A 16,768-nucleotide genomic window follows, 5' to 3' on the forward strand; every position below is an offset into this window, starting at 1 on the left:
TTGTTAGTTTTTTTTTTTTTTTTTTTTTTAAATCAAATAATTCTTCATTTTGACTTATATATATATCTATACTTATATATTTTTTTTTTTTTTTTTTTTTTTGAATATATTTTTTATATATATAATGTTCTTAATTTTATTTTATTTGATATTTTATTATATATATATAATATTATATATATATATATATATATATATATATATAGATATTTATATATTTTGATGTTTATTTTAAAATATATTATAAATTTGTTTTATTTATATTTAATATATATATATATATATATTTTTTTTTTTTTTTTTTTTTATAAAATTCTTCTTAACATGTATTTTATATTATATTTTTTAAAAAAACACTGAAAATAAAAAAAAATAATATATGAAAAAGAAAAAGAATCAACTCTCTGCATTCATATTATATATATATATATATATATATATTATATATATATTATATTTTTATGCATATTATTTATTCAAGGATTGTAAAAAAAAATAAAGAACAAAAAAAATGAATATATATATATATATAATATAATATTGATTTAAAAAAACAAATAATAATTATTGAATTATAATATATTACAATATCATTTCTTTTTATATATATATTTATAAAAAAATACATGCATTTTTTTTTATTTTTTTCTTTATTTTCAATGTATATATTTATAATAAAAAAAAAAAAAAAATACAAATTTATATCCGTCTTCTATATAAATAGAATTATTTATTATATATAAATAAATAATATGGGGCATATAAAAATATGTTGTCTTCTCATTTCAATGTTTATTTTAAAAATATATTTGAAACTTAATATTTTATTCTATATAACTATATATTAATTAAAGAAAAGGAAAAAAAAATATATTAAACTTATATATATATATATATATAAAAAGATATTCATATTTTTACGAGAAAAAGAAAAATAAACAAAAATATATATATAATATAATTATGTTTTCTATATTATATTTAAAAAAAAAAAACAAAAAAAACATTATATCTACATATCATTTTATACATTTATAATTTAATATTTTCATTTGGATACTTTTCTATATATAACAACATCATTTTTATATATAGCAAAAAAAAAAAAAAATATAATGATAGAAAGACAATTATTTATACAATATTGTAAATATAAATATAATTATATATTTCAGTTTTATAAGAAAAAATAATTTTTTTTATATTCTTAATCCATATATATAATAGAAACTAATAATAAACATTATTTTTATGATATTTTTATTTTATTTCAAATAATATTGAAACGAAAGAATTACGTTGTACAATTATAAACATTACAAAATTATATATGAATAAAAAAAAAAATATATTTTTTTTTTATTTTTATTTAAAAAGGATTAAGAGGGAACTTTTTTTATAAATAAAATGTTCCTTTCAAACGAGTAGTCAATTCAAAACATCCTCAAAAATAAAAATAAAAAAAAATTAAAATAATAATGTGATAAGTAAATATAAATAAATAAATAAATACATATATATATATATAATATTAATGAAATAACGAATTACATATATACATATAGTCAAATCTGTAAATAAATAATTTCCTTTATTTTTAAAAGTCATTATGCTAAGTACCAGAAAAAAAACACAAAAAAAAAAAAAAAAAAATATATATATATATATATATATATATATATATATAATATTCAAAGACTATAACATGGACATAACATTATATATATATATATATATTCATATTTACATAATTCTTTTTAATATAATATTTTCTTTATCTTTTCCCCTCCTATGACAACAATTAATTTCTTTAACTATTTATTATAAAAATTATATTAAATAATAAAGAATAGGGATTTTTTTTTTTTTTTTTTTTAATAAAGTAGAATATAGATTTTATTTTGAAATTTCTGAAATATAAATTAAAAATAACAAAAAAAAAAAAAAAAAAAAAATTAGATATAATTTTAGACCATATCATGGATTATTTAATTTGATGTCCTAAATGTATACAAATTGAAGGAATACAATATTAAAATATATATATATATTAATAAGGATTTTTTCTTTTCCTCTTTTTTTATGAAAAATCCATATAATCAATATGATACGAAAGGTGTGGTAAATTTAGGTATATAAAGGATCAAGTATATATATATATATATATAATCAATTACAATATTCTTTTATTATTATTTTTTTTTTTTAAATGTTATGTAATTCACTTCTTTCATTTCAATCGTATATGTATACATATGCAATAATATCCATTCATTCCTTTAAATATTTGCAATAATGTAAAAGTATATAAATAATAATAATAATTATTATTATACTTTTTTAATTTATTGTTTATTGGTGTATCGTTTTTAGTCTTTTTTATCAAAATAAAAAAGTTTATAAAAATAAATTAATAAAATACTGCCTACATTTTAGCTCCATATTTTTAGTTATATGTTATTATATTTAATTTGAATGTAAATAAAAATGACTGTTTTAACATTTATATTATAATCTTATAATAAACATTTCTTATTATTATTTCGATTAAAAAAATGTATACATATATTATATATATATATATAAAGAATATATAAGTATACACACATATATATATATATATATATATAATATATCATTATATAATATAATATAATAAAAATTAAAAATTGCCATGGCACTTTCTCTTTTTTAATTTATTAATACTTCAAGATAGTGTCAACTAACACAGGCACGTTTTTAATATTTTAATATTTTAATATTTTACTTTTTTTTTTTTTTTTTTTTTTTTTTTTTTTTTACATGCAAACAAATATATAATTTATTTATCTTCTTATTTTATAATATATTCTTTTTTTTAATTTTCAAATTTTTTCTTCATTTTCATCTTGTCCTACACTTTATCTCGATGGTTTAATTTTTCTTTGCTGTTGTATTATTTAATGACTCTGGAAGATTAACTTCAGTATTTTTTTGTTCCTTTAGGGGTGATGGTATTTTATTTAATGAAGTAACAATTTTTATTTTAGACAAAAAATATTTATTTAAAGGTTTAAATTTTGATCCAGATGTACTTTTTCTAATTTTTGATTTCAAGATACCTTTTTTTAAACCTTTTTTAATTCTTTTTCTAGGTAAATTACTTTTAATGGTTCCTACAGGTTTAGATCTCTTGGTATTCAATGCGAATGTTCTATTTTTACGAAACAAGGAAATATTTAAATTATTAAATTTTTTCATTGGAGCTGGAGCAGTTTTATAATTATTTAATCTTTTAGTTACAACTGTTCTTGATGTAGGTGCTTTGTTAAATGATTTTCTACCTTTATTATTAGAACCATTTCCTCTAAATGATTTTACAGATGCTTTATTTCTATTACTTGTAAATCTTTTTTTAAATGATCCTTTACGATTATCAAAGACACGTGAACCAAAACTTCCACTTCTACCTTTAAAATATTCTCTTCCATTATGAACATTTCTACCTTTATAGTTATTATAAGTTTTGTTTATTAATCTATTATTATAATATGGCTTTTTAAAACTTCCTGATTTTCTACTGATAAATCCAGATCTTCTTCCTCTAAAACTTGATCCTTTTTTATGCGAATCTCTTTTTTTAGAAAATATACTACTTTTTTTATAATCACCTTTCTTTGTACTACTTGATTTTAACAAGCTATTTTTCCCACTTTTTTTTTCTCGATCGACTACATCATCAAGTGGGCATGATAAGTAATCCATTATTTTCTCATTTTTTTCTTTCATTTTATTATATTCTACGCACTAATATATATATTATATAACATAAAATAATTATCTACTTTAGCTTGGAAATATAAACTAATGTATAGTGCAAATGAAAACGAAAAAAAAAAAAAAATATATATATATAATACAATAATTATGATATAAAAAAAAAAAAAAAAAAAAAAAAGGGAACAAAAATTCTATTTAATATGTATAATATAATAATTATAATATATATTTTTCTTTTTTTTTTCTTTGGAAATAATATCTTATAATACCATATATTATATATATATATAATAATGTAAGAATTTTGTTCTTATATATTTTATTTAATTTTTTTTATATCTTTTAAATATATATATTTCTCAAAATTTAATCAGAAGAATAATGAAAAATTTAATTTTTTCTTATCCTTTATTAAATATATATATATATCTTATATTATTATTATATAAAATTTATATAATATAAATTTTATAAAATATATAATAAATTTTGATATATAATAAAATAATCCTTTCCTTTATATATAAATAAACATATTATTTTTTCTTTTATAATATATTTACAATTTGATATATATATATATATATATATATATATATATATATATATATATATATTCCTTTTTTTTTAATTATTATATATAATATAATATATTATTTTTATGTATAAATATATATTATATATATTTTTTTATAATAATTATTTATATATTATATATGAACGAACATAAAATATTTTTTTATATATGAGCTCAATTTTAATACAAATATAAATTTAAGGGAAAAAAAAAAAAAAAAATAGGGAGGAGTTAATATTTTATAATGATATTTTTCTCTTTAAATATTCGTTTCTTTTAAAAAAAAATGAAAATAACATATAATAATAAAAATGCTGAAGAAAATTTTTTTTTTTTCTTTAACGTATTATTAAATTTTTTATGAAGATTTTTTAAAAAAATTTCAAATGTTTTATAATTGTTAGGATCTTAATATTATTTGATTTATTTATAAATATATATATATATAATATATATTTTTACCATATAAATATATTTACGTATTATTATTTTGCTTTTACTCATGTATTAATTATTTTATAATATATTCACATGAAAAAAGTTTTTTATAATTGAATAATTCATACAATAATAAAAAGAACTCCTTTTTTGCCATTTTTTTTCAGTACGTTATAAGTGCTATTTTTCAAAATTGGAAATAAAAAATAAAGCAAAATCACAAAAAAAATATATATTATGTTAATAATTGATTACCCATTTAACAATTTATTGTACCCCAATAGGCATGTTAAGTAATATAAGTCGGGGTATACATATATAATATATAATAATATATGCATTATTTTTTTTAATACGTTATTATTATATCGTTTATATTAAAATGAGCATAAAATTGAACTACATGAATATGCCTTTTTTTCATGAAGTCCAATTTAATATTAAAAATATAATACGTATGATTTATCATTCGAGAAACAATTGTGAAAGGGATATAAAAACAGAAAGTATTTTTTTTTTATATATATTCAAGTTAATATGTCCTCATGAGGGTAAATAAATATAATGTAAAATATGCTTTTACTTTAAATATTTTTAATTTTTAAAATTTGAGATTATAAAGATATAAAAAAATATTATATTATATAATATATATATATATATATATATTATATATATGTTGTGCGTAATTTATATATATTTTTTTCATATCATAAAAATGTAATTAACATAATATGTGAAACGTTTATCTAATTAGTTGCTTTATATATATATAATATCCATGTGCTAATCCATTAATTTGAATGAATAGTATACATTAAGAGGTGAAATGTTAAAAAGGAAGAAAAAATCTACATCGTTTTTTTCTTCATTTTAAAATTTAATGATATATTTTTAACAAATTAATGATTTATGCTCTCTTTCTATATATATATATATATAATAAATTCAAATCATATCTAAATTATTTTTTTATTTTGTAGAAATTTTATAAGAAATGTTTTTACCTTTAATAATTTTAATGTCTATATAATATGAATGATCAAATAAATTGTTTATTTGTTCATATTTTATAATATATACTAAAAAATAATTATATATTTCTTTGTCTTCTTATAAATGTATATATTCAAGTAATACATTTATAAATTTATTATTCTATATATTTGAGTTTGATATGTATTTTTGAAAAACATTTTTCTCAAATATAATGAATTTAATAATTTTAATAGAAATTAAAAAATATTTCGTTATATGTTATTAAAAAAAACGAATAAATTTTACTTCTTTTTAAATAAAAAAGAATGCGTTTGTACAGTTCAATAAAACTTTAAAATTGAAAGAATCAACATATAATCTTATAAAAGTAATTCGTTTTTTCTTTTTTGAATAGGTATACAACATCATTCTGAAATATTTTGTAAATTCTTATAAATAATAACATAGTATCATCAATAATAATTAAAAATTATATAAGTGTAATTATGTATTTTTTATCTATATATATTTATAATGATTTTTTCACAAAATATATATGTTATTTATGCATGAAGGAAAAAAAAAAGGTATTTTTTTATAACTCATTAACACTATAAGAACGTGATGATTCAATCATGCATATTTTATATAATAAAAGTTTTTATAAAATATTGAAAACATATTTTGAACATTTGCTTTTTTGTTATCATATTTTACATTGTCTTATTTGTATATGAATCATAAAATAATGCAATAGAATATTTAATTACAATTGAAATATGCATTTTATTTATTTTTATTATTATAATTTTACACCTTATAACATCATGAAATACGTCTCTATATTGTTATATTTATAATAGGTTATATGTTTTCATACATATGAAACATATAAAGAAAGTATACATTCAAAAAAAATGTATTTTATAAATAAGGTATCTCGTTATCATTGCAGGTGTTTCGTTCAATATATAAGTGTGTATAATTTATATTCATTTTATTTTGTATAATAATAATATATATAAATTAATAACAAATTTATATAATTCTTCTTTGACATAATTCACATTAGAAAAAACAAAATTTAAAACTAACATTATTATTAATTTTTTATTTTAAAAAGATTCCCTTTTTATATGAAAAAAAAGTGCTATCATTATTTGTGTTACAAAAAATTTGTTCCATATATTTGTCCTATTGCATATAAAAATCCTTAGATAAATCCTAAAATTTTTTTTTATAAGGATACATAATATGAAGGTGCTATATTGTATTCATTATAACACTTTTTATTTCTCAATATTTCTTTTTATTACTAAAAATGTGTAATGAATTAAAATATATATATATATATATATATATATAAAATGATATGAATACTGCTCTATATATACAATTTTTATCATAATGTGTTAACAGAATAACTAAAAAAAAATTTGAATTTGGGAATATTTCAAAATATTCTTAAAATATATACCCACTGATTATCTTAAAAATTTTGTATTGAAAAGGTGTAAAGGACAACATATAATCCACTTTAAAATAAAGAGAATATGGATTTTTCTAGGTGAACATATTGTTATATCAATTTTTTGCTAGGACATGGTAATTCATTTTGAACATGTATCCACCTTGAACACAATATTTTCCATTTATACAATTTTTGTACAACCATTTTTAATTATTATTGATACATAATCTATTCATATTTTATCCAACAGCACAAAACAAAACGTCTAAATAAAATATTCTTATATATTTTCAAGGTATATTTTTATGTCTAATGTCATATAAAAATTTTTATTTTCATTATGCCAGTAAGTAAATATTTACTTGTTTTACAAAGGAAATGAACTTAAAGTTTTATATATTACAATATATAATAAAAAAAAAATATATGTATTAAATATGTTTCATAAAGTACAAAATATTTTTTTCTTTATAATACATTATGAAGAAATTAATATAATTTACGTATAAGAAATAAATCATTCTATAAAAAGAAACTTTTTAAATACTTATATTATATTTTCATCTTATGAAAGTATCTAAATGTTTCATATATTTTCAATTTTCTTTTAAAATTTGTCATCAATCACGGTTATGTAATTTTAAACTAATATATGATTACATTTGTAAATTAAGAAAGTGCTTATTGTTTTATATGTTATATACGAAAAAATATATATTTGCGATATAACATCAAATGTTTTTTTAGGGAATATGTTTTTTTTTTATAAGATAATCTCAGAAAAATATTCAAAATTTTCATAATTTAAAGTTACACATTAAAATTAATTCACAAAACATAATAGTAAATGATACATTTCATATTTGTAAAGGCCTACAAAATAAAACGATTAAATAATATATTGTCTGGAAATAATTAATCCATGAAATATTAACATTTAAAATTAAGAAACAGTTTTTTCTTACATATATATTTTTATAGTAAAAACAAAATATATATAATAAATGATAATCAAATGGGATTAAAATGTTATCTTTTTATATATTCTCTGAATTACAATAATTTCTTTCCCAATTTTTAATTGCATAAAAATATATATATGATATTATCATGCTATATAATTATATTTATTTAATTTATAATTATATTTATTGAAAAAATATATTTTAAGGAAAATAACATATATTTATATTAGAAGTAAAAGTAAATTATTTTTATTTTAATATAAAAAAAGTAATATATATATTAATATTTATAAATATATAATATATTAATTAAATAATAATTAAATTAATTATAATTTTATATAAAATAATTTATATATTAATTAATTTTTATTATATATTTATTAATTTAATTATAATTAAATAAAATGTTATATATTGTTTATTTTATTTTGTAATTAATTAATTAATTAATATAAATAAAATAATAATTTATTATAAATAATTAAATATATTCAAAATAATATATTTATTAAAAATAATAATAAATTTAATATAAAACAAAAATTAATATTTAATAATTATATATTATTATTATTATTATTTTAATATAAATATATATTATAATATATTAATTATTATTCTGTTATTTTATATATTAATATTATAATTCATTTAATATAATATATATATTTAATTTAATAAAATATATATATATGTTTATTAATTTAATAACTAAATTTATATATATAATAATTTAACTTAAATAAATTAATAATAAATAATTATATTTATTACCATTTAATATTAAAAAAATATATTTTAAATTAAAATTAATTATAAATAAATTATAAATATATATATTTTAAATAATTTAATATTTAAAATATAATTATTTATTTATAATAAAAATAATAAAATATTAATATATATTTAAAATATTATTTTAATTAAACTATTTATTTATGTATAATAATAAAATAATATTATAAAATAATTTATATTTAAATATATTAAATAAATGTGTATATAAATAAATAATTTTTTTTAAATTTATATTTATTTTTATAATTAAATTATTTTATTTAATTATTATATATATATATATAATTATTTATTAATTTAATTTAAATTAAATAAATAAATAATAAAATATAATATAAATTAATTAAATAAAATATTAATAATAATATATTTATATTAAAAAAATATATATTTTTAATTTAATTTATTATTTTTTTATTTAAATTAATAATAAATAATTAATATATTAATGAATTTATATTAAAATATTTATTTATATATATTTAATTTTAAATTAAAATAATATATTGTCTTATAAATAATAATTATTTATTTAATTAAAATTAATTAATTACATATATATTAATATTATATATATAATAATTTTAAATTCTTATTTTTAATTAAATTAAAAATGTATTTATTTATTTATTTATTTTTTAATTAAAATATCATATATTAATTATTGTTATATTTATTTTATTTATTGTGTAATTAAATAATTAAATTAATATATTTAATAATATATTATTATTTTATTTATATAATTAATTTATATTAATTAATAAAATATATATATTATTTTATTTATTTTAATTATATTTTTATAATAATAATTATTATGTAAAATATTAATAAATAATGTATTTATTAAAATTAATATAATTATTAATATATTCTTATAAACTAAATTTTGATTTAATTCATTAATTATTATATTTATTATATTATTTTTAAAATAATTATGATATAATATTAAATATGTATATAATTTAATGTAATACATAAAAATTTAAATAAATATAATATTATTATTTAAATATAATTATTTAATTTATTTTAATTAATTTTAATTTATTTATTATATTAATTAATTTATATTATATTATTAATTTAATATTTTATTTATTAAATTTATTTTATATTATATATATATTATTTTAATTAATTAAATAATTATTTTAATTAATTTATTTTAATTAATTTATATTATATTATATTATTAATTTATTATTTTATTTATTAAATTTATATTATATTATATATATATTATTTTAATTAATTTAATTAATTTAATTTATTTTATATTATTTATTTATTTATTATTTTATTTAATTTATTTATATTATATATATTATTTTAATTAATTAATTTATTTTATATTATATATATATTATTTTAATTAATTTAATTAATTAATTTATTTATTTTATGTTATTTGTTATTTTAATTTATTTATTGTTTTAAATTTATTTAATTATTTTAATTTAATTAATTTATTTATTTTATATTATATATATATTATTTTAATTAATTTTTATTTAGTATATTAAATTTAATTAATTAATTATTTATTTTAATTATTATTATTTTATTTAATTCTTGATATTTGTTTATTTTAATTTAATTATTTTTAATATATATTTATTATATATTAATTTAAATAAATAATATATTTTTTAAATTATTTTTATTAAATTTTATATTTTACACACATTTATAATTATAAAAAATATATATTCGTTTTTAATATATATATTAAATAATTTATTACTAAAAATAAAAATATATATGTATATTATTTTTTAACATAATATATATTTTTTGTATTTAATATAATTTAATTTATATATTGAATAATATAATATTTATTATAAATAATATATAATTTAGAAACACTGAGTTAAAATAATGATATATGAATTTTTAATAAATATAATTTTATAATTTTACAAATGACTTAGTATATTCATGCAATATGATTTATATAATATTATATTTCTAACTTATTATTGTTTTCTAATTAAATTTTATGGAATAATAAGTTAACATAATTAATTTACTGCTTTGTAAAATTAATATTTGAACATATTAAAAATGAATTATATATTTCAATAATGTTATTCATACATCTACATTTTTTACATTATTCGTATTATTATACTTCAAGTTTGAAAGAAGACATATTTTAATATAAAGAAACTGTTAATGTATCTTTAATAAGTATTCCAAATATATACATATATATAATGTCCCTTTTATCACAAAAAGACTAAAACGATAAATGAATTTAATATTATTATAATGATTATTAATGAAATTTACATAAGAACTAACATTTTTAATTTAAAAAAAAAAATAGTGTATTATATGAAAATGTCTACAAAAAGAACATTTTTTTCGAAAATAAATCAATGATCTATTTTTTTAAATGGAAAACCCTTTAGAAAACATTTTTTTTAATCTGATACTTTTTTTTTTGTGCTCAAAAAAGGTTATAAAAATGTTTTAGTGTAATATATAATGATATAAGAAAAAATTCCTTTTGCCATCTCAGAACATAAAATAAAATCAATATATAATCTATACAATATTATGATGTCTATATATATTTCACAAAAATTATAATATTGTTATTAAAAAATTCCTATATTTATTTTAATTTTGGTGACGACTGGGTATTATATTTTTTATTTCAATTCATGAAATCTATGATTCAACTTCATTATTCCCTATATTTTATATTTCTTTTTCACTTGTTTGTGTATGAAAAGAAATGTGATTAATATGCAGAATTTTACTATATTCATTAAAAAATTATGTTTTATGAATTGTATATTTTTTAATATATCATTAAGGAATTCTAATAGAATTTTTTTTTTTTAATAAAAAATGAATTATTATATATATATATAAATAATATATAGTAGATAAAAGAAGGAACTTAAAATACATCAAAAAAGGTTTTTTTCCTGGTAAAAAAAAGGAAGCTTTTTAATAGAAAACTTTAATTATTGTACATTTCATCTATATTTAAATAAAAAATACAAAAAAAAAAAAAAATAATATAAGTCGTTTTCATAGTCATTTTTATAAGAAGAAAAAATAATTATAATTATTTATAAATTTAATATTTTTTTTAATATATATATATAAATCTATATATTCATATTTTATTATATAGCTACACATAATTTCATGTAATTCTAGTAATAAAACAACGACAAAAAAAAAAAAATAAAATATGTGTTAAAACAAAAATATATATAATATATATTTTTTTTTTTTAATAAAGAATTAAATAAATATATAAAGAATTATTGATAAAGTATGGAAAAAAAATTTATTTTGTAAATATATTTAATTTCATTTTATTTTAATTTTGACTTTTAATAATCAAAACTTTTATAAATTAATATTTTCGAAAAAAATGAATGTCAAATAATGGAAAAATAAAATATATAATATGATAAAAGGATAGCACATAAAAATACATTTTACTTTTTGAAGAAAATTTAATACTAACATTATGTTTGCTTTAAAGAAAAATACAGTAAGAGAAGGTTTTGTGAATATATGTTTCTCATATTTAAAAAAATTCTATTTAAAATCAAATTTTGTTACTGTAAATCTGAATTATAAAACTAGTAATGAAAAAAGAACGAACAAAGCATATAAAAAAAGCAAAGCGCAGTCTCTCTTCGATAAAGGTTTAAGTATACACAATAAGTTAATATTATTTAAAAATTTACCCAAATACAAATATGAGAAATCTGAATGTATAAGTGCCAAGGAAGTTTATAAATATTTATTAAATGAATATAACCAAAGCTTCAATTATATAGGTTTCTGTGATATTATACAAAGTGTTAAAATATTTGATGAACTTGAAAAAACATTTACTGATTACAATTTCTTTATAGAAGTTAAAAATATAGATAATAAAAATGTATTAAATAAGATTAATGAAATTTATTTCAAAGATAAGGATATAACTTTTCATAGACGAGAAATATTGGGAAAAATATGTAATAAAATCATGAGTTGTATACATGAAATGAATGGAAATGAATTAATTCATTTTCTTATTTACTTTTTTAGATGGAATAAGAACGATAAGAATTTGATTCTTTTTTATAATTATTATTTTAATTATGTTTTTGATCATATGTATCTTTTCAACCATGAAATATACAAACTATTATTCATATTTAATAAATATCTTAATAATAATTCAAATATACCTTTCAATAAAAATCTGATGAAGGAAATGGAATCTAATTTATATTATTTTAGGGAAATAAAAAATGAGAAAAATTATATTATTAAAACGAATAAAAAGGAAATTTATAAAAAATGTTTTGCAAAGTTTCATGAAAATGTAGACCACATGGACAATGAAAAGATATTAAATATTTTAAGGTTATATGTTGATAATTCAATTTTAGATATTGACATAAGTAATAAAATGCTATATAATCTTAATAATAATTTGATAAATGAAAATATTGAATACATATCAAAATTGCTAAATTTTTATTGTACTTTGATTAAAAAGGAAAAATATGATAATGATATGACAATATATAAATTAAAAGAAGTAATAAAAGCAACACATCATATTTTATGTGAGAAAAAGAAAAATATAGAAACTTTTTGTTCAGATATAGATTATAGTACATTGCTAAATTCATTAAATAATAAATTTATTTTAAATAAAGTAATAGATAAAAATTTTATTTTATTTTATGAATGTTTATTAAAGATTCTATTAAATATCAAATTTGTAAATCTTCAGTCACTTTGTATTTCACTTATTTCTATAAAAAACATTTATCATAATATATTAAGAAATAACTTTTATATTGTTAATAGTGTATTATTTAATGATATTATGAAGTTTAGTTTAAATTTGTGTAATATCTTCCTTGGTAAACGCATAAAAACAGAAAATGAAAATGCAGTACTTATTTTACATGGTAATGATCAGACAAATTATTCAAATATAGAAAATATAAAAGATATAATAATACAAAAGAGAATAAAAGAATATATGTTTTATAAAATGGAAAATTATAAAGACTTTCATTTTAAATTAAAAGATAGTGATTTATTGTCTATTAAGCTTTTGTCAAATACTTTTGTAAAAATCAATGAAGTTTATAATTCATATGATTTTTATTTACTGTTTAATAACATATCATGTATTTTATATAATTTTTTAGTAAATAGAAATAGTGTAAAAAAATATAAAGATACTTATATATATATTTTGAATGACCTTTCATTTGTCTATAAATATATAAAAAATAATGATAGAACCAAAAAAAAAAAAAATTTTTTTTTATTATCAAGTTGTATGAAGGAATTAATATGTAAAAATATATTAAATGTGAGTAATATATATATAAAACATTTACATGAAGAAGCTAATTTCAATCAAAAGGATCAATATGTTTGTTCCTTAACATTTTTGAATAATTTATTTTTCGATAAAATTATTCATTTTCATTATATACACAAATTATGGTGTCACGTGTATAAAACGTATAACTATTTTAAATGTAATAAGTTAATTAATGAAGATATAATATCCTTATTACTTTTGACTTGTTCCAAGTTTCAGTATTTTATTGAGAATAATTCAAATGATAGATATTGTAGGAAGGAGTTGATAAATTTAAAATATAATATTATTGATGATTTAATTAAAAATTATTTAAATAAATATAAATCTATATCTATTGATAATATTTCCAAAATTTTTATATCATTATCAAATTCGAAATATACATGTGAAGTTAACGAGAATTTGTTATTGGATAGTTTACAGAATGAGTTTGAAAAGGTAACAAAAGAGAGTAAAAACGAAGGTATACATATAATGGACAATAATTTATCAGATAATAATAATTCTTGTGAGAAATATGAACATAGATATATCGAATATAAGAAGGAAAACTTATTTATAAATCTGAACAAAATTATTGAATGTTTAATAAAATTAAATATATTTTTATATTTAAAAAAAAAAGATACATATTTAAATCTATATAAGGAATTTTTATGTCCTATAAATTTGAAAGAAAATATTTTAAAAAAAATATTATATATAGCAAATAATTTGTACATGTATGAAATGTATGGCTATGTGTGTGAAATGTTAGAGAGGGTTTTGTCATACCACAAAGAACAAAATTTGTTTTCATATAATTATAATAAAAATGTAGAAAATAAAATGTTTGATAAAATTGTATGTCATATTTCAGAAGATGATTATATTGAAATGTCAAATACTATGTATGTGTTGTTTTATGATTATTTAAAAAATATAAATGGTGAACGACAAAGTAATATTTTAAGGAATAATTCAATGAGTGATAGGTTCATTGGTGATATAAAAGAAAAAGATTATAAATTAAATAATAACACAGTTATTAAGAATAATAATTTGAAATTAAATTATGATGAAAGTAATAATAGTAATGGAAATATTAGTAACATTCTTAAGGATGATAAAAATAAAAATCTTAATAATGTTGAAATGGATTTAATAGATAACAAAAATGAAAATAAAAAAATTCAGGAGAAAGGTCAAACTGGTGAAAATCGTAATAATGTGGTGATAAATGATATTATAAACATATTTGGCTTTTTAAAAATGGAGAAAAAGAAATTTTTATTTTTTCAACTTTATATGTATCTAAGTAATATAACAAAATTCAAAAGGAGATATGTATCGTCTTCTTCTTTATTTCATATGGATGTTTTCAAAGTTATAAAGGATATGAATTTAAAGTATCTGTGTTTAGAGAATTATAAAATAAAAAATGAAGAATGTGCTTTTTTGTATACTATAGATATAGTTTTGTTTAAAGAAAGATGAATCAATAACAATACTATATAATTTTTAATACATTATATTATTTTAATTGTTTTTTATAATATTAAATATATATATATATATATATATATATATATTGTTTTTAAAATATAAAAAAAAAAAAAAAAAAAAAAAAAAAAGACAGTAACGGTATTTAATGGATATACATATATATATATATATATATATATATATATATATATATATGATATTATCAAATTATGTAAAAATTTTTATATATTCAAAATGTTATAGAAAAAAAAAAAAAAAAAATTATTTTCAAATATATATAAAAATATGTATAAATAAATATATACATAAATGTATAATAATGTTTAATGTATTTAGGTTGTTTTGAATAATATGAATTTAATATTTTAATTATTTATAAATATAACATTTTTTTCTATTTTTTTTTTTTAACAAATAGAAATATTTAAACCAATATATATATATATATATATATATTTATTTTACGAATTCATAAACAATAACAATAATTAACAACATCCTTTTTTTGAAAGTGTTTGATTATCTAGATTTATTAAGTTTTTATTAACTGTTTTATTTGTTGAGGTATTTTTATTATTTATAATATTTTTATAAATTTCTTCAGCAAGCATATAGAATATATTTTTTATATTTGTTCCAGTTTTGGCACTTGTTTGAATAAAAAGTAAATTATTGTCTTGAGCATATTTTTGTACTTCTAATATATCAACTTGGAATTTGTTTTTATCTATTTTATTAGCAACTAAAATAATAATATAATTACTACTAATTTTTAATTGATTAACCCATGTCTTAGCTCGATCTAAAGTATTTGAATTACTAATATCAAAAACTACTATAGCACAAGTAGCACCTCTATAATATAGTGGGACAATACTAGCATATCTTTCTTGTCCAGCTGT

General features: G+C 14.3%; 3 protein-coding genes and 1 non-coding gene across 4 annotated transcripts in view; 2 read left to right on the forward strand and 2 right to left on the reverse strand.

Moving 5' to 3' along the window:
- Positions 1–2,913: 2,913 nt before the first annotated feature.
- Positions 2,914–3,768, reverse strand: PADL01_0209600 (conserved Plasmodium protein, unknown function; the record flags this gene model as incomplete). Its single annotated transcript, XM_028681937.1, has 1 exon — positions 2,914–3,768. One exon carries the CDS (start codon positions 3,766–3,768, stop codon positions 2,914–2,916), a length of 855 nt encoding a protein of 284 aa, XP_028536339.1.
- Positions 3,769–4,624: 856 nt separating this feature from the next.
- PADL01_0209700 lies at positions 4,625–5,401 on the forward strand. Its single transcript, XR_003699319.1, has one exon. It is a non-coding gene; the product is annotated as an uncharacterized ncRNA (non-coding RNA).
- A 7,099-nt stretch (positions 5,402–12,500) lies between these two features.
- Positions 12,501–15,857, forward strand: PADL01_0209900 (conserved Plasmodium protein, unknown function; the record flags this gene model as incomplete). The annotated part of the gene is made up of 1 exon (XM_028681948.1): positions 12,501–15,857. One exon carries the CDS (start codon positions 12,501–12,503, stop codon positions 15,855–15,857), a length of 3,357 nt encoding a protein of 1,118 aa, XP_028536340.1.
- A 497-nt stretch (positions 15,858–16,354) lies between these two features.
- PADL01_0210000 (ras-related protein Rab-5A) overlaps positions 16,355–16,768 on the reverse strand; it is a gene marked incomplete at both ends in the record, with an annotated part of 708 nt that continues 294 nt past the window's right edge. Inside the window, one exon of the mRNA XM_028681959.1 lies at positions 16,355–16,768. This exon is cut by the window's right edge and continues 294 nt beyond it. Coding sequence (XP_028536341.1) covers positions 16,355–16,768 — 414 coding nt within the window.

The sequence above is a fragment of the Plasmodium sp. gorilla clade G2 genome, assembly GCF_900097015.1.
Source record: "Plasmodium sp. gorilla clade G2 genome assembly, chromosome: 2".
Lineage (NCBI taxonomy): Eukaryota > Apicomplexa > Aconoidasida > Haemosporida > Plasmodiidae > Plasmodium > Plasmodium adleri (nom. inval.).